Here is a 19,447-nt window from a genome sequence, read left to right on the forward strand (position 1 = left end):
TAAAGACCAGCCCTCCAAATCTCAACCTGGGGCTGGAAGCAGTGCAACCAAGAGGAAAGCTATGAAATGAAGAGTATAACTCTTACTCTGGGGAATAATTTAATACATATTTGTGGGAAAATATATTTAAAAAAAAATTATATTCTGATGATGTTTAGGCCAGCAGAGAAGGCCTTGCAGGCCCTGACGGCCCACCACTGGAGTACAGTGATGTGTCCTATAAGGAGACACCCTCTGAAGCGCCATGCGATCGAGGGCGGTGCTATTGCCACACCAATTAGTGGTGCAGCCAGTCAATATGCTCTCAATGGTACAGCTGTAGAACCTTTTCAGGATTTGAGGGCCCATGCCAAACTTTTTCAACCTCCTGAAGGAAGGGGGGGGGGGGGGTAGACCAGAGCTGTTAGTATTTGCTGACATCTAGTGGTTGGTAAACGCAGTTAAATAAAATGCAACAATGTATATGATCATTCGGAATTAACAACATATATGAAGCATGGAATGATTTCGTTAAAAAAAAGTATTTATTGCACTAACACTCGCACTTGTCTTTTACTACCACTAATTTCACTGAAACTACTATTTTTGGGGGGAGGGAAGTAACGTTACTTACTTGCAATGACTGTGATATTTGGTTGTCTTACCTACCTTAGTTAAATGCAACGACTGTAAAGTCGCTCTGGATAAAAGCGTCTGCTAAATGGCCAAAATGTAAAATACTCGCAAACATTTTACGTGAACCTAAATTGAACAGGCCATGTGATATTCGTGACCCGGAAAAGAAACAATCAGATACCTTGAACTCTGACCCCGCCCACCGTGTACGTGGAGCAAAACAATTACTCATATGCTGCTCGTTTTCTCTTCTGACCTTAGTAGTGCAAGAATTTTTGAGGAATAGGTACTGACCGGTGGTATATTATTTAACAAACTATATGGGAAAGCGGATGTTATCTTTAGAAGTCATGTTTTCTACATTCGCTTGACAGCCAATGATAGCACTCCAGGTAACGCTAGTAAGCTAGCTAGGCAACCCATAAAAAACACAGGTAAATTGTCCAACTGCATAAGCTAGAAATGTAAATAACTTTTGAAATGAAAACTAGCTAGCAAGCATTATCATTGTCTTGCATTGACGAACCCCGGCAGTGGTTGTGTGTGACATTTAGTTAACTAGCTGATTAACTAAACCGATGGCTCCTATGGGAATCCGTCTATCGCCACTTGGAGTGGCCGTGTTTTGCTTACTGGGACTCGGCGTGATCTACCACCTATATGCCGGAGTTATATCCAGCCGCATAGCTGCTTTCACGTCGAAGAGAACAGTGAATCTCCGCGACCTGCTCGCACTGTCAGTGGAGGCTGCAGTCCAGGGCGGTCGGGAGGTGAAGAGGGTCAGAGAAGAGGACAAGTTAGAAGAGAAGACCAAGGGGAAAACGAAGGAAGGGGCTAGTGAAAAGCTCACTCAGGGGGACTTAAACTCTCACCGAAAGATGTATTATCTTATCAAGAACACTTATCCATATGTACAGGTAAAGAGGAAATTATATTTGTGTATCAGTACATGAGTAGTTGGAAAAGGGGGGTACCTAGTCAGTTGTACAACTGAATGCATTCAACTGAAATGTGTCTGCCATTTAACCCAAGCCCTCTGATTCGGGGGCTGCCTTAATCGACATCCACGTCATCAGGTTCACACTTAGCTGTGTACCACATTGTTTATTTATACCCTTTACAGATAGACTTAACGGTATGTTGCCTGTAAAAAAAAATATATATATATATATAATACTTAAAAAAAAACACATCTGTCAATGTTTTTTAGTGCCCAATTCACACAGACCAATTTTTACCACATTCTTACCGGGATAAGACTTTTTATATCTCCCGTGCGTTTTTAGGAGCTGGAGTAGACGTGGGCCGATTTGGCTGGGCATCTATTTGAATAGATCCATTGAATATACACTATCACAAAGAAGTCCATTCTTAATTATTTTTAGACGGGTCCTAAGAAACACAAGATTAATACAATATATTTTCTAAATAATAGAGTGTCATATTGTGAGTAGAATAATGTTACTGGTCTGTGCAGCCTGTATGCTAAATCAAATTGTATTGCTCCATACACAAGTGTAGCAGTTATTGCGGGTGTAATGAAATTATTTTGTTCCAAGCCCCAAAGTGCAGTAATAAATCGCAATACACACACATCTAAAAGTAAAATAATGGAATTAAGAAATATAGAAGTGTTAAGGTGAGCAATGTTTGAGTCTGGAGTATGTGCGTATGTGATGGGATGTATAAACATGAACAGTATGTGGCTAGAATATGTAGTATATCTGAAGAATAAATAGAATAGTATATGTGCAGCAATAGTTGAATAGGATAGGCCTTGACTAGAATAGTTTATACATATGAAACGGGTAAAAACGTATGTACATAAGTCACCAGTGTTCCATTATTAACGTGACCATTGTTCCATGACTATAGGGCAGCAGCCTCTAAGGTGCAGGGTTGAGTAACCGGATGGTAGCCGGCTAGTGACTGTGACTTAAGTTCAGGGCAGGGTACTGGGTGGAGGCTGGCTAATGATGGCTATTTCAGTCTGATGACCTTGAGATAGAAGCAGTTTTTCAGTGTATCGGCCCCAACTTTTTTCAACAGTTAACATTTTTATTTGTATTACATTTTTATTTAACTAGGCAAGTCAGTTAAGAACAAATTCTTATTTACAATGACTGCCTACCCAGACCAAACCCGGACGACACTGGGCCGATTGTGCGCCTCCCTATGGGACTCCCAATCACGGCCGGATGTGATGCAGCCTGCATATGTCACTAAATACTCCAAAAGTAATCCGATTGTTGTAATACATTTGAAGCAATATTTCTACAGGTAAGATTTCTACAGCCTAATTGTAGCCTAACCAATGTACAAACGGAGATTCAGTGGGGGGAAAAAACATTCTGACATTGATTGATTTATCAAAACGAGTCCCCACACTTGTCTCAAAGCAGCGCGAAACGGTGCTGTAATAGTTGAACACGCGGGCAGGCTATTGCTTCAAATGTGTTTATAACAATTGGATGACTGGGAATTTCAGTAAGCAACAATTTGATGCCTTCCATGGCATTAGCCTACTTTATTCCAATATTTGTATCATTCAGTAATATTTATTCCCACAGTTATTCTTTATAAATCCGTCCAGTTGTGGTAAAGAAAACAATGCATATGGTGGGCTATGCAAAGAGATTGGTGAAGTGACATGCTTCGCAAAGTTAAGAACTAGCAGGAGGATAGTAGTAACGGGCGCTGCCTAGCAACCATCAAGAGTGTAGTGTGTGCCAATGCCACCTTTGCATTACGGCTACATTTTATACTAAGCCGTAGGCAGAACTTTACTGCAATCATAATTAGGTTGTTTAGCGGAAATATAATTAGAGGCTTTTTCGCCGACAATACCTTTCATGTATAAAGAAAAGTCGGCAAAGAGTTGGTAGGATCCTTTGGGCGGCAGGTAGCCTAGTGGTTGGGCCAGTAACCGAAAGGTTGATGGATCGAATCCCAGAGCTGACAAGGTTAAAAATCTGTCATTCTGCCCCTGAACAAGGCAGTTAACCCACTGTTCCCTGGTAGGCCGTCATTGTAAATAAGAATTAAAATAAATAGTAGATAAAGGTTAACTTTTATATTTTTTTAAGTTGGTGGAAAAACATATTGGTTTGAAAGGTGTATTACTAACACATACCATGACTTATTGTAGTTCCATTGTCTATGCTCCAGAGAGTTTGCAATGTAAAGCACACCCTGTATTGTTCAGTGTCAATCACCATAATAGGCATTGGTCTCTCATGTTGGCATCACTTCTAACATAACCACGTGTTAAACAGAACAGCCTTAGTCTTCATAGTATTGATAATGAGTTTTACACGCTGATGTTTAAGTGTGTTCTGTCCCTTTGTAGGTGAACTCTGAAGAGCATGATGAGACCAACAATGAGCTGGGGGTGTGGAACAGAGACATCCCTGCTGACATCCTAAAAAGCGTGGAGGGGGGCAGGGATGTGCCCGCTGACAGTATCACCATCTGGATAGACCCACTGGATGCCACTCAGGAGTATACAGGTATGGTGTCATGTAGCAACCCACTATGGTCGGTGTTGTGAAGGGTTATGCCACCTCACCAATTCCCTATTTACCCTCTGGACACGCCCAACTCTTGCCAACTTACCGTACCTGAACTCGCTCTGATAATCACCATTCCACTCCCTTTTTCAGTAGCTTGTTTCACCTTATTGTTTGGTGGCATGGGGCGGCCCAAGTCCTTATTCCTTTTCCTTTGTTGTACGTGACCTGACTAAAAACCACAACATCCTAGAACAACCTCCTATCATAACTTGTATCTCAAACGTACCTACTGGCATTACAAGCCATCAAATCTTCATCCTAACCAGAACTTGAAACCTACCCTAAGATGGTCCACCCTAGTCCTTTTCTTTCGTCGGCCAAACCCATAAACCTGCGCCGAAACCACACATGTATACACTGGTTTGGCCAATGCCGAACCTTCTCAATGATTTGATTATATTAATGTTCAGACTTATACTAAGCTTTCCCGCTAGATGCCATGTCAAAATGGAGCCCTACTATAGATGTGCCTAAGCAATAGGAGGCCAACAGATGGGTTAGTTTCACCAGTCCCGTTATACCATGTCAATGTTAGCCATTGTCAAGATAAGAAATACACTGCCTTCAGAATGTATTCACTCCCCTTGACTTTTTCCACATTTTATTGTTACAGCCTGAATTTAAAATAGATTAAATTAAGATGTTGTGTTACTGATCTACATGCAATACCCCATAACGTCAAAGTGTAATTGTGTTTTTAGAAGTGTTTACAAATGAATACAACATGAACAATTTAAATGTCTTGAATCAATAAGTATTCAACCCCCTTTCATGGCAAGGCTAAATAAGTTCAGGAGTAAAAATGTGCTTCACAAGTTGCATAGACTCACTCTGTGTAATAGTGTTTACCATGATTTTTAAATGACTATCTGTAACTGTAACCCACATACAGAGTCAACCACAAAGTCCAGGGAGGTTTTCCGATGGTTCGCAAAGGGCACCTTTTGGTAGATAGTTTAAAAACAGAAGCGGACATTGAATATCCCTTTGAGCATGGTGAAGTTATTAATTACACTTTGGATGGTGTATCAATACACCCAGTCACTACAAAGATACAGATGTCCTTCCTAACTCAGTTGCCAGAGAGGAAGGAAACTGCTCATGAATTTCACCATGAGGCCAATGGTGACTTTAAAACAGTTAAGTTTAACGGCTGTGATTGGAGAACTGAGGATGGATCAACAACATAGATCCAAAATACTAACCTAAATGACAGTGAAAAGAAGGAAGTCTGTACAGAATTAAACTATTCAAAAACATGCGTCCTGTTTGAAATAAGGCACTAAAGTAATACTGTAAAAAATGTGGCAAAAAATGTTAACTTTTTGTCCTGAATACAACTGTTATGTTTGGGGCAAGTCCAACACCATCACTGAGTACCACTCTTCATATTTTCAAGTATGGTGGTGGCTGCATCATGTTATGGGTATGCTTTTTCATTGGCAAGGACTATGGCGTTCCATTTATAAATGGAATAGATTTAAGCACAGGCAAAATACTAGAAAACCTGTTATCTGCATTCCAACAGACACTGGAAGACACATTCACCTTTCAGCAGTACAATAACCTAAAACATAAGGCCAAATATACACTGGAGTTACTTACCAACACAACATGGAATGTTCCTGAGTGGCCTAGTTAAAGTTTAGACTTAAATTGGCTTGAAAATCTATGGCAAGACTTGAAAATGAAAATGGCTGTCTAGCAATGATCAACAACCAATTTGTCAGAGCTTGACGAATTTAAAGAATAATCAGCAAATATTGTACAATCCAGGTGTGCAAAGCCCTTAGACTTACAGCTGTAATCGCAAGATGTATTGTCTCAGAGGGTTGAATACTTATCTAATCAAGATACATTTACATTTTAGTCACGTAGCAGACGCTCTTATCCAGCGCTACTTACAGTAGAGTGCATACATCTTCATACTTTCTGTCCATACTGGTCCCCCGTGGGAATCGAACCCACAACCCTGGAGTTGCAGGAGTCATGCTCTAACAACTGAGCCCCATGGGATATATTCGTGTTTGTGTAGATCGTTGACAGAAAATGACAAATCTATTTTAATCCCACTTTGTAACACAACAAAATGTGGAAAAATTCTAGGGGTGTGAATACTTTCTGAAGGCAATGTACTTTAGGACAGATATATACTGTAAGACAAGATGGATTAAAATAAATAATACTATTTAGACACAGCTTAAGTTTGAGCTCCACTCCTCTTTGTGTGGGTGATTGAAATGAGACGGAGGGGGCTACCTATACTCAGCTACAGAGTAGTTGTCTTAGCAGTGTCCTGTTTCCTAAGCTGTATCCTGTTTCAATGAGCCCATTGTTTTCTTTCTCCTATTGTCAGAGAACCTGCTCAAGTATGTCACGACCATGGTGTGTGTGGCCGTGGACGGGAAACCTGTCATAGGCGTGATCCACAAACCTTTCACAGGATACACAGGTGTGTTTTTCACTGTCACCGATTGTATACACGGTGTGTACGTGTGACACTCCCTCAATGGTTTAAAGCATGGGATTTTTGGAGTAGACAAAATGCTCACCATATTTTCTACACCAATCTAATGCTTTTAAATCTGTTAGGGGAGTGAACGAGTTCAAGCTTTGGAGAGAAGGGGGAGAGACATAATTTGGCTTCAGGACAGAGCAACACTGTTCTACTGTAAGATATACCAGTCAGTGGACTGGTGACAGCAGGGGCTAAGTCACTCCTTTGAGAATTCACCCGGGAGGGGAGCTCACTATAAGGTGGCTTCATTGGGGATTGTGAACGGCTGCATTGTGTCCATTGAATGGCGAGACGGTGGATGTGCCAACCCACTGTCAGGAGAGTGTGGGTTTGTGTTGACTTGCAGTGTCCAGTCCATGCCCAAAGAAAATTATTTCAATTCATCTTTATTGTCACAGCCGAAATAAGTCATGGCCTAGCCTCTACCCACAGGCGTTTCTTTCCTGACAGTTATATCTGTTTCTTGCATTCTATATTACATAACTGTAACCAGTCCTGTTGGTATAGAACTAAAAGTCCATCTTCAGCTATTTAAAGCATATGTTCCTGTCCACAGCTTGGGCCTTGGTTGGTCATGGGTCTAACATGAAGCCTCGCACCACCTACAACATGAACCCCCCCAAGGTCATCGTGTCCCGGTCGCACGCCGGGAAGGTGAAGGGTTTCATCGAGGAGGCCTTCGGCAACACTACAGTTATTCTCCCAGCAGGGGGCGCAGGTACGGCGCTGTGTGTAAGCGTTCACCCACATTTGTTATGGTAGTAGTCTATCGCCTATGATTGGATGCAACCTATGATTAGTCATTACTTAACATTTTGAGAGGCATACGTATTTCTGCGGATGTTAGTTTCATGCAATGTTCCCTCTTAAGTTGTGTGCGACCGCGCACCTCCTCCAGGGCTGCCGCGCAGACGAAAGACATTCAACTTCACTGAGTTCACCCCATTCATTTGCACTATATGGATCAACGTTTTTTCTGTGATCATATCGGCATTATATCAGCCCCTTTTCAATGCAACAAACCAAAACAAATCTAACTTTGCAAGATTGAGTCTGATTTTGTTATAGGCAGATCCAACATTTGTTGATATTCTTTGCTAGTTAGTGAGTTATTAGCCCTGTTACAGATCAGTATAGGTCAGCAATGGGGAGTTACTGCTTCCTACAAGAGCACAAAACATGTAGGCTACATTTCAAGCGGTCTTTTTGAAAAGCCAGTCAAGCTTAATTAAAGGGGCAGTGTTGTATTTTGAGACCGGCTTGAATATGCAAATAAGCCAATAGGCGGAGGGGTAGTCTACATTGTCTAATTCTCTATATGGTAATAATAATTGTATTTTGTTAAAGGGGTTTCTTGCAACACAGTACCATGCAATTTTGTCATCTATTTGGCCCATGGTATTAGACCAAGTAAAAGAAAACATGAATTAATGTAAAATCGTGTTTAAAAGTCTCATGCACAGTGCTATGCTGCGCCACCAGAGTCTGGGTTCGCGCCCAGGCTCTGTCGCAGCCGGCCGCGACCGGGAGGTCCGTGGGGCGACGCACAATTGGCTTAGCGTCGTCCGGGTTAGGGAGGGTTTGGCCGGTAGGGATATCCTTGTCTCATCGCGCTCCAGCGACTCCTGTGGCGGGCCGGGCGCAGTGCGCGCTAACCGAGGGGGGCGGGTGCACGGTGTTTCCTCCGACACATTGGTGCGGCTGGCTTCCGGGTTGGAGGCGCGCTGTGTTAAGAAGCAGTGCGGCTTGGTTGGGTTGTGCTTCGGAGGACGCATGACTTTCGACCTTCGTCTCTCCCGAGCCCGTACGGGAGTTGTAGCGATGAGACAAGATAGTAATTACTAGCGATTGGATACCACGAAAATTGGGGAGAAAAGGGGATAAAATTTAAAAATAAATAAATAAATAAATAAAAGTCTCATGCAATGTAGGCCTGCATTGAACACCACATATAGGCTACTGTAGGCTATATCATGTACATTTAAAATGTATTTCCATTGAAAAGTGTTATCTGATTTGCTCAATTGGTTTTGTTGGTTGGCCTACATTATGCTCAGATAGCCGCAATAGCCTATTGGCTACTGTCTAAAACTTAGTGTTCACTGTAAACGCGTTCCAGAAGTTGCACAAAATTCTACTCACAAGACCAAGAATTTGCTACTTACTCGCAAAAAGTTTGAGGGAACATTGGTTTCAAGTGTTATGTAATTTTGGAATAAAATGACTTCAGGTATGTAAACTCAGCAAAAAAAGAAATGTCACTGTCAACTGCATTTATTTTCAGCAAACTTAACATGTGTAAATATTTGTATGAACATAAGATTCAACAACTGAGACATAAACTGAATAAGTTCCACAGACATGTGACTAACAAAAATTGAATAATGTGTCCCTGAACAAAGGGGTGGGGGGGTCAAAATCAAAAGTAACGGTCAGTATCTGGTGTGGCCACCAGCTGCATTAAGTACTGCAGTGCATCTCCTCATGGACTGCACCAGATTTGCCAGTTCTTGTTGTGAGATGTTAGCCCAAGGAATCTGCAAGTTCCTGGACATTTCTGGTGGGAATCACCCTCCGATCCAACAGGTCCCAGGCGTGCTCAATGGGATTGAGATCCGGGCTCTTCGCTGGCCATGGCAGAACACTGACATTCCTGTCTTGCAGGAAATCACGCACAGAACGAGCATTATGGCTGGTGGCATTGTCATGCTGGAGGGTCATGTCAGGATGAGTCTGCAGGAAGGGTACCACACGAGGGAAGAGGATGTCTTCCCTGTAACGCACAGCGTTGAGATTGTTGTCATTGCAGGCAATCTCAGTCCGGTGATGCTATGACACACCGACCCAGACCACGACGGACCCTCCACATCGATCCCGCTCCAGAGTACAGGCTTTGGTGTAACGCTCATTCCTTCGATGATAAACGCAAATCCGACCATCACCCCATGTGAGACAAAACAGCGACTCGTCAGTGAAGCGCACTTTTTGCCAGTCCTGTCTGGTCCAACGACAGTGGGTTTGTGCCCGTAGGCGATGTTGTTGCCGGTGATGTCTGGTGAGGACCTGCCTTACAACAGGCCTACAAGCCCCCAGTACAGCCTCTCTCAGCCTATTGCGGACAGTCTGAGCACTGATGGAGGTTCCTGGTGTAACTCGGGCAGTTGTTGCCATCCTGTACCTGTCCCGCAGGTGTGATGTTCAGATGTACCGATCTTGTACAGGTGTTGTTACACGTGGTCTGCCACACGTGGTCTGCCACACGTGGTCTGCCACTGACCTTAATTGCCCACCGTCTGTAAGCTGTTAGACTTAACGACCATTCCAGTTGCATGTTCATTAATTGTTTATGGTCCATCGAACAAGCATGGGAAACAGTGTTTAAACCCTTTACGATGAAGATCTGTGAAGTTATTTGGATTTTTACGAATTATCTTTGAAAGACAAGGTCCTGAAAAAGGGCTGTTTCTTTTTTTGCTGTGTTTATATAGCTCATTATTACTATGGTTTGCAGTTATTGCTGTTGTATTTTCCATTGATCCCAGGCTATAAGGTGTTGGCTCTGCTGGACCCCCTTGATGAGGACATTGAGAAGGCTGACGTGTACATCCACGTCACCTTCATCAAGAAGTGGGACATCTGCGCCGGCAACGCCCTGCTTACGGCCCTAGGAGGTCACATGACTACGCTGAAGGGCGAGGAGATAGACTACTCGGGGGCCGCGGGCAACAGGGAGGGTCTGCTGGCCAGCGTCAAGGTGGACCACCAAGACCTGGTGGCCAAATTGCCGGCATGGGACTCCTCTGACAAACACTGAGGAACACACACACACACAGATATTTACACACACACACAGCCATATATACACACACACACACGCGCACACACACACACACACACACACACACACACACACACACACACACACACACACACACACACACACACAGATGATCAGAGACAAATGGACAAGATGACCGACCATAAGCCTTGAAGACCTAACAAGCACAGATGAGAGGACAACACGATCTGGGACAAGACAATAATGCAATATATTACAAAGCCCGCCAGTTTCCTTCAAACTCCTTTCACCATTTTTTAATGTTTGTTATGCTAGATAGGTTAACCGTTTGAGGGGATAAATTGTTTAACTATAGTTTAACACCTGCGGGGTTTTGGCTGCTGCAATGCGAATCGAGTTTGATTATTGAAATGGTAGTTTGAGTGGATCTTTCCTTTTAAAAAAACAAACATTTTCTTTATTTTTCTAAGTAGTCCACTTGATACTGTCCCAATGTGAAAATCCTACATCTTGGAAAACTTAACTGCTGACATGCAAGACATTTTGGGATTGTACAGTGGACTAATGGAAAAAATACTAAAAGATTGTTTGAGTGGATTTGTCCTTTAATGCATGGTACTTCCTTCAGATTCACATTCATTTGATTGTTCTGTATGCATGTGAAGGTACAGTTTACTTATTTTTTCATGAATATCGTCAGAGTTCACTTTGTATCGCAGTCTCCTTCGCCTCCACCTTTTGGAAAAAGGCTATACAGTGTGTTAAATCCATATGTGGCTTATTCAGTCAATGCATTTGTAAGAAAGTCTAGTCTACTAGAAACCATGCTTTTGTAGGTATGTTAAGTGGAAATACTTATTAGCTAAACATGCTAATTTAGCAACAATATATTGGAGATCTTTGGTAATGATTTAGATTGTCAACAGAACCCCCCTACTGTATCTTGACATTCAGAATAGACCATTCATACATGGATATCCCTTCGCTAACACTGTGAATACTAACTGTATTGTCCAACTGTGCTTTCTCGAAAGGACTATTTTTGTGCAGTATGTGCATATGTTGTGTGTCTGAACTGGATGTGATTGCTAAGCCTGTGCATATAGCTGTAATGTAGCTGTGTCTCTCAAACTCCCCTCTTGTGTTTTAAATTAAATGGTGGTGTGCATGACATCAGTGACTGGGTTATGACTGCTTCATACGTGATCTAGATCCTTTCATTTCTGTTTGACGTATGTTGCACTGTTGAGAATTACAGGTTCAAAGCTGTCCCTATCCATTAATTTAACCCGTTTCTATAAGCACTTGTCATGTTTTCAAAAGATAATGTATCTTTGAAGAGATTACAACAAAATAATAAGCAGAATGCTCCAACCAGGTCTTTCATAGTTCCACTTGAAGTAAGGTGGAATCCTAAAAGATCAAGTCTGTTCACTGTACATAACCCATGAAGGTAGATTCAAAAAGTCCAAAATACAGTACAACGTATATTTTACCAGAAGAGGGAGACATTTGCATGGCCATTCTGTTCGGCGGGACGAAATTGGTTTAGCTGAGTTTTCTTGAGTGTACTGGAGTCCATCTATTGTCTGACATCGATTTGTTGTCGGAGATTGAACTCTGTATTCAAGTAACAGGTGTCATCATGACCCGCTATAGGCACACAAAGGCACGACTAAAATCCTGAGTGACCCAAACAGTTATCCACCAGCCAAGTCCTACCTTCCAGCACCCCTGACTTATGAGGCACAGACTACCCACTGGGCACAAACTGGTTGAACCAATGTTTCAGTGTTGTTTTGCGGGTGAAATGTCAACCACAGGATAATGTCATCGTGGTTACCAGTTTTCAACAGACAAATTTGTACGTTTGAAACAACGTCAGATCTTCAACATTATATCCACTATCAAAAAAAACAACTAAAGGCTGGGCAACACCTCCCTCTGGAGAATTGATCTATCTACAGCACGTGTCAAACTCATTCCACGGAGGGCCCGAGTGTCTGTGGGTTTTTGCTCCACCCTTGTACCTGATTAATGAATTAAGGTCATAATTAGTAAGGAACTCCCCTCACCTGGTTATCTAGGTTTTAATTGAAAGGAAAAAACTAAAACCCGCAGACACTCGGCCCTCCGTGGAATGAGTTTGACAGCCCTGATCTACAGCAATCCTGTTGGTCTCCCATCCAGGGTTTTAACTAAGCCCTGCTTAGCTTTGATACAGTATATGCCACTGTCTGACTATTACCAATGTGCTATCGCGCAAAGGATTTGAGAGATCTCCATTTAAAAACAAAATAGATTCATTGATGTCATTTGAAAGGGTAGGTTTAACAGAGTAAATGGAATGTAACCAGCTATTGTTTCTATTCAACTCAGGATTCAGATAAAAGTAGACAATAGGTATAGGCCAGGGGTTTTAAACGTTGGTTGATTTCAAATGTAATCTACAAGTTAATAATTAGTTGGATGCACATCTCAATGAAAAATCGAAGATAAAGAATAGGCCTTGAATCAAACTTTATATCAAGTGCATTTAAAGTTTGGTCTGATTCAATTTAGTCCTATTCTTTAACTTTCCTTTTTGGTTGAGATTAAGATCTAAATAGAACATATCAATTATTCATATGTAGCCAAACTGGAATTAAACCCAGACTAATTCAGTTGTACAGATGGAACTATCCAAGGAGAAGATAATCTCTTTTAAATGTTGATATTTGGTTGCTTTGTCAACCAAACACAATTCAATATTACTTTTGTGTAGTGGGCAGTGGGGTATGTTGAGATTTTTTTTTAAACATTCAGCATCACTACGTCATGGGAAATATAGTATTCTTTAATCAAGATATCTGCATATATTTCAGGATGTTGTGTATCCCTAGAAATAGAACAATTAGGCTGTTAGACTGGGCACATACACAATGGTTTGGCCTGCTGAACATGATGAGATTAGTTTCCCCTTTATTATGCTGCGTTCATAACCAAGTTGAAAGTGGTATTTACCACATAAGACTGGGAAAATCCACTTGAACGCCCCTCCAACTCGAAATTACTAGTGGGAAACTATTATCATCCCTGAGCTCCGACTTCTCCCACATTCTGACGTCACCTACGAAGGAAATTACCTTGATAACAGCGTTTTCGGCACTTAAATGTAACAGAAAAACACTTCTAGAACGTTAACACATTCTAACCGTTCTGATTTGTCCCAGCAACCGATGAGTTGGGGCCCAGAGCAGAACACACGTGGGTAAAGTGATGTTTTGAAAATGTCTCATTGGCTTTGATATGCTGATTAGTTAGAGATGATCCAATCGCTGATGACTTTGCTTTGTACAACACCCCTCATTTTGACGTCACCACAACTTCAGCGATGGCAGTCTCAGACTGACGTATGTAGCGAACATAGAGCAGCGGAATAATTCAGTTTGATTTGTCAGGCAAACAATTCATAGGCAAGTTCTCTGCATTTGAGGCTACTAAGCCCATGAAACTGGTCCTTGACATGTTTATGAAGCTCAGACTCCATGTCCTCTGTTACTCTGTCATAGCCTCTCTTTATCAAGCTGAGACTCCATGTCCTCTGTTACTCTGTCATAGCCTCTCTTTATCAAGCTCAGACTCCATGTCCTCTGCTACTCTGTCATAGCCTCTCTTTATCAAGCTGAGACTCCATGTCCTCTGCTACTCTGTCATAGCCTCTTTATCAAGCTGAGTCTCCATGTCCTCTGCTACTCTGTCATAGCCTCTCTTTATCAAGCTGAGACTCCATGTCCTCTGCTACTCTGTCATAGCCTCTTTATCAAGCTGAGTCTCCATGTCCTCTGCTACTCTGTCATAGCCTCTCTTTATCAAGCTGAGACTCTATGTCCTCTGTTACTCTGTCATAGCCTCTCTTTATCAAGCTCAGACTCCATGTCCTCTGCTACTCTGTCATAGCCTCTCTTTATCAAGCTGAGTCTCCATGTCCTCTGCTACTCTGTCATAGCCTCTCTTTATCAAGCTGAGACTCCATGTCCTCTGCTACTCTGTCATAGCCTCTCTTTATCAAGATCAGACTCCATGTCCTCTGTTACTCTGTCATAGCCTCTCTTTATCAAGCTGAGGCTCCATGTCCTCTGCTACTCTGTCATAGCCTCTCTTTATCAAGCTGAGACTCCATGTCCTCTGCTACTCTGTCATAGCCTCTCTTTATCAAGCTCAGACTCCATGTCCTCTGCTACTCTGTCATAGCCTCTCTTTATCAAGCTCAGACTCCATAACCTCTGCTACTCTGTCATAGCCTCTCTTTATCAAGCTGAGACTCTATGTCCTCTATTACTCTGTCATAGCCTCTCTTTATCAAGCTCAGACTCCATGTCCTCTGCTACTCTGTCATAGCCTCTCTTTATCAAGCTGAGACTCCATGTCCTCTGCTACTCTGTCATAGCCTCTCTTTATCAAGCTCAGACTCCATGTCCTCTGCTACTCTGTCATAGCCTCTTTCACACAGGTACATGTTCATTGTCTTTATTGTCAATGTACCTCTTCAGTGTCCTTCAGTCTATTTTTTCCTCCCCTGCTGCTGCTTCCCTTCTGTCACTTCTCTAGACTCCTACTTGTTTTACTAGACTATCTTGAGTTCATATGCATGACATATTGCAAAAATACTCTGCATATTATGCATAAAACTGACAAAATGTAATAATTTGTATGGGGTATGTTGGCCATTGGCACAACTTACCCAATGAGTGTTGGCTCAATTTACCACAAGGAAAACATTTTGACTATGTAAGCCCACTCAGCTACAAAGATGCAATTTCATGCTAGGTTTAGGACCTCATATTGTCGCTTATACAATCGAAAAAGTTAGGGGTTCAACAAGGGTTCTTCTAAGATCCTCAAAAGTTCTTCGAAGAGCCTTAGGGTTCTTGGCACTGAAAATGGCCCCCTAAAGGTTCTTCCGAGAATCCCATTAGAGGTGGGGTTCATCGAGGAACCTCCTTAGTTGGTGGGGGTTCTTGCAGGAACCTACCTGCTCAACTGAAACATTTGTATTTGAATTTGAAAGGACAGCAGTTGCAGGCACTGAACTGAAAAATTTAAAGATCTCCTCAGTTTAAGGTAAGGTTTCTCCCTTGTATGATCTAAATGTATATTGTTTTATGATGATACCATCTATCTTTTCAACAGAAAATGGACACAATTCAATGGATATCAATCAACAAAGAGGTAAGGCTATGTAGGCTATTAGAGTATGTTGAAGGCTACCTGTATTGGGTGCAGATGACTGAACTGCTCACTTTTGTGTCTTTGTCTGCAGGTATACTGACGAGGAGGCATGCAAAGGTATGTCAATTGGTATTGGTATGTAATACAGATCACATTTACCATCCTCCTCCCTTACCTCTTCAATGAATATCCCAGAGGCCTCTACATTATGGACAAGGTATGTTTATAAAAAACATTATCAAAATAGTTTTTTAAATTCACATTTAACACAAAAACCAAGGTATGAATACTGTTGTGTGCACGGTTTGTTAATCATCTGTATAATTACTATTTTGGGGGGGATTCACAGACTTCACCCTCCCAACACCTCTGATGAATATAACAGGAAACCTATTCGATCACCATGCACTGCAAAATCATTCTGGCTGTGGATACGGAGAACATCAACACATTAACATCAACACGCCAGATTCAAAAGTGTTTCAGGTGGGCAGTTAGTTAGGTTCCTGCAAGATCCCCCACCAACTAAGGAGGTTCTCTATTGAGGTGCTTAGAAGAACCTTTTGGGGGCCATTTTCAGTGCCAAGAACCCTAAGGTTCTTCAAAAGTACTTTGAGGATCTTAGAAGAACCCTTGTTGAACCCCTACATTTTAGAGTGCATTGGACTTGGGGCTCTGCTGAGAGTTTACCTTATATATAGATTTTTTTATTCTGCTTTGCCACTAAAATCATAACACTGAGAACTAAAATATTCTGTTATTGTTAAAAAATTTACCCCAAAAGGTTCTTCAGATAACTTATAAGGGTTCCCCCACAGTTTCAATTTGAAGAACCCCTAAAGGATACTCCAGGAACCTTTTCATTTTAGAGTGTGGAGACCCCAACTGATATATAAGATGTCTACTTTGGTTTAGATACAAGCATCATGAAACCTACAACACAAAACATTAATTTGACTTTGTGAGAATCCGCTTTTTGTAAAAGGTTCCTTGAGTATCCTTTATGGGTTCTTCAAATTGAAACTGCGGGGGAACCCCTATAAGTTCTTCAAAGAACCCCCTTTAATGGATCCTCAAATAACCTTTTGAAGAACCTTTTGGGGTTAGTTTTTGAACTACCCCCCCAGTTATGATTATTAATAATAATAATATGCATAACAACAATAACACAATATTTGAGTTCTCAGTGTTTATTATGATTTTAGTGGCAAAGCTGAATAAAAAATGTAAATACGAGGTAAACTCCCAGTAGAGCCCCAAGTCCAATGGGTTTATCCTCTGGCTTGTTGATGTTAATGTGTTGATGTTCTCCGTATCCACAGCCAGAATGGTTTTGCAGTGCAACGTGATCGAACAGGTTTCCTGTTATATTCATCAGACGTGTAGGGAGGGTGAAGTCTGTGAATCCCACAAAATAGTATTTATACAGATCATTAACAAAACATGCACACGACAGTATTCATACCTTGGTTTTTGTGGTGAATTTGATAATGGTTTTTATAAACATACCTTGTCCATAATGTAGAGGCCTATGGGATATTCATTGAAGAGGCAAGGGAGGAGGATGGTACATGTGATCTGCATTACATACCAATACCAATTGACATACCTTTGTATGCCTCCTCGTCTGTATACCTGCAGACACAGACACAAAAGTGAGCAGTTCAGTCATCTGCACCCAATACAGCTAGCCTTCAACATATTCTTATAGCCTACATATTCTCACCTCTTTGTTGATTGATATCCATTGAATTGTGTCCATGTTCTATTTTAGAAAGATTTGCACAAATATGAAAAGATAGATGGTATCATCATAAAACAATATACATTTAGATCATACAAGGGAGAAAACTTACCTTAAATTGAGATCTTTGCATTTTTCAGTTAAGTGCCTGCACCTGCTGTCCTTTCAAATTCAAATTGAAATGTTTCAGTTGTGCAGTTAGGTTCCTGCAAGAACTCCCACCAACTAAGAAGGTTCCCCGATGAACCCCACCTCCTACGGGGTTCTTGGAAGAACCTTTTGGGGGACATTTTAAGTGCTGAGAACCCTAAGGTTCTTCAAAGAACTTTGAGCATCTTAGAGAACCCTTGTTGAACCCCTACTTTTTAAAGTGTAACATGCTTACCACTTTTCCCATGTGGTTTCTTCCTTCACACACTCCATTAATTTTAATCTCTTCCAAAATATTTGGTCACATGATACATTTTCTGTATGGTTTCCTAGAAACAAGGGGTGGCTCAACAAACCTTTTGCTCAACTTACCCCACTCTCCCCTACAGTAAATAGCCTGAAGTTAAGGAATGTAACAGTATTTTTTCAACCTTAAAATGAGCAACACATCCATGGCCACAATTTGAGGTTACTGTTACTAGCAGCAGCATACCACCCTGCATACCACTGCTGGCTTGCTTCTGAAGCTAAGCAGGGTTGGTCCTGGTCAGTCCCTGGATGGGAGACCAGATGCTGCTGGAAGTGGTGTTGGAGGGCCAGTAGGAGGCACTCTTTCCTCTGGTCTAAAAAAAATATCCCAATGCTCCAGGGCAGTGATTGGGGACATGGCCCTGTGTAGGGTGCTGTCTTTCGGAAGGGATGTTAAACGGGTGTCCTGACTCTCTGAGGTCATTAAAGATCCCATGGCACTTATCGTAGGGGTGTTAACCCTGGTGCCCTGGCTAAATTCCCAATCTGGCCCTCAAACCAACACGGTCACCTAATAATCCCCAGTTTACGATTGGCTCATTCATCCCTCTCCCCTCTAACTATTCCCCAGGTTGTTGCTGTAAATGAGAACGTGTTCTCAGTCAACTTACCTGATAAAATAATGGATAAATATATGTATTTTTTAAATGTCTTATGTAATCATAGAAAGAGTGCATGTTCAAGATAGCATGCTAAGGTTGTAGGTCTGTGGAGACAATTGCAAAAATAATCTGTGCAGAATCTTGAACAGCATTGATCACTTGCACCATGTATATACTTTTAATGTCATCTCAACTGCAATCCAGGTCATTTGGTTCTGCTGTTAGATGAAGCACAGTGAAAACACATTCATGTTGTTGTATAAAAAAACTAAATAACTGACATTGTATTCCCATTTTAACTTTTTGTGTCTTTAAATGGTTGAAAGCGCAGTGATAACACATTGAAGTGACAACTACACCAAAATTCAGACATCGTTTTTCCATTGGAATTTGGTTGTGCTTTTAGATGTTTGAAAGCATTTTGAAAACACATTGGAAATTCAAAAAACTTTTGCCTGGGTGACTATAGGTTGTAATCTCATTGATCACAACGTCTCAATCAAATATTACCCAACTGTCCACGTTGAAATGACGTGATGTAACATTTTTCAATACTGTATTCTCTCATTTCAATGTACACATCAAACCCCAACCCACGCCCTCTTTAACCGGGCTCACTTTTAAGTGCAATTATTCTCTGCTTCCTCAATGGCTCTGGAATGAAAAAAGTGAATTAGTAACCGCTGTGATGACAGATTTTCCTATTAAAAATGAGCCCAAAAGTATGAATAGAGCAGATTTGCTTGGAATGGATTGACTGTGAATGTCAAAAGCACTGTGGTTTTCTTCCTGCTGTGTCTGAAGTTGAGCGAGAGTACTTCCTTTTAAGTGAATTAATTCCTTGAATTAAATTGTCTGGTCTTTCGTACCCTCTTTGCCCTGAAAGAGCAGCTTAGCTACTGTGACTTTGTTCACATTGTGAACAAA

The 19,447-nt window shown here is 41.5% G+C and overlaps 1 protein-coding gene across 1 annotated transcript; it reads left to right on the top strand.

Annotated features, from left to right (window-relative positions):
- Positions 1 to 791: 791 nt before the first annotated feature.
- bpnt2 (3'(2'), 5'-bisphosphate nucleotidase 2) lies at positions 792 to 11,675 on the top strand. Its single transcript, XM_055867226.1, has 5 exons — positions 792 to 1,532; positions 3,965 to 4,124; positions 6,544 to 6,639; positions 7,262 to 7,423; positions 10,248 to 11,675. The coding sequence occupies exons 1-5, from the start codon at positions 1,194 to 1,196 to the stop codon at positions 10,517 to 10,519; spliced, it is 1,029 nt and encodes a 342-aa protein (XP_055723201.1). The 5' UTR covers positions 792 to 1,193; the 3' UTR covers positions 10,520 to 11,675.
- Positions 11,676 to 19,447: the final 7,772 nt, after the last annotated feature.

Source organism: Salvelinus fontinalis, chromosome 17 (assembly GCF_029448725.1).
Source record: "Salvelinus fontinalis isolate EN_2023a chromosome 17, ASM2944872v1, whole genome shotgun sequence".
Classification (NCBI taxonomy): domain Eukaryota; kingdom Metazoa; phylum Chordata; class Actinopteri; order Salmoniformes; family Salmonidae; genus Salvelinus; species Salvelinus fontinalis.

Bases quoted from the DNA above. Each gene is read 5' to 3' on its own strand.
- bpnt2 (XM_055867226.1), top strand. From the start codon at position 1,194: ATGGCTCCTATGGGAATCCGTCTATCGCCACTTGGAGTGGCCGTGTTT. The intron at 4,125-6,543 runs GTATGGTGTCAT...TCCTATTGTCAG, and splicing joins TGCCACTCAGGAGTATACAG to AGAACCTGCTCAAGTATGTC. The intron at 6,640-7,261 runs GTGTGTTTTTCA...TCCTGTCCACAG, and splicing joins ACCTTTCACAGGATACACAG to CTTGGGCCTTGGTTGGTCAT.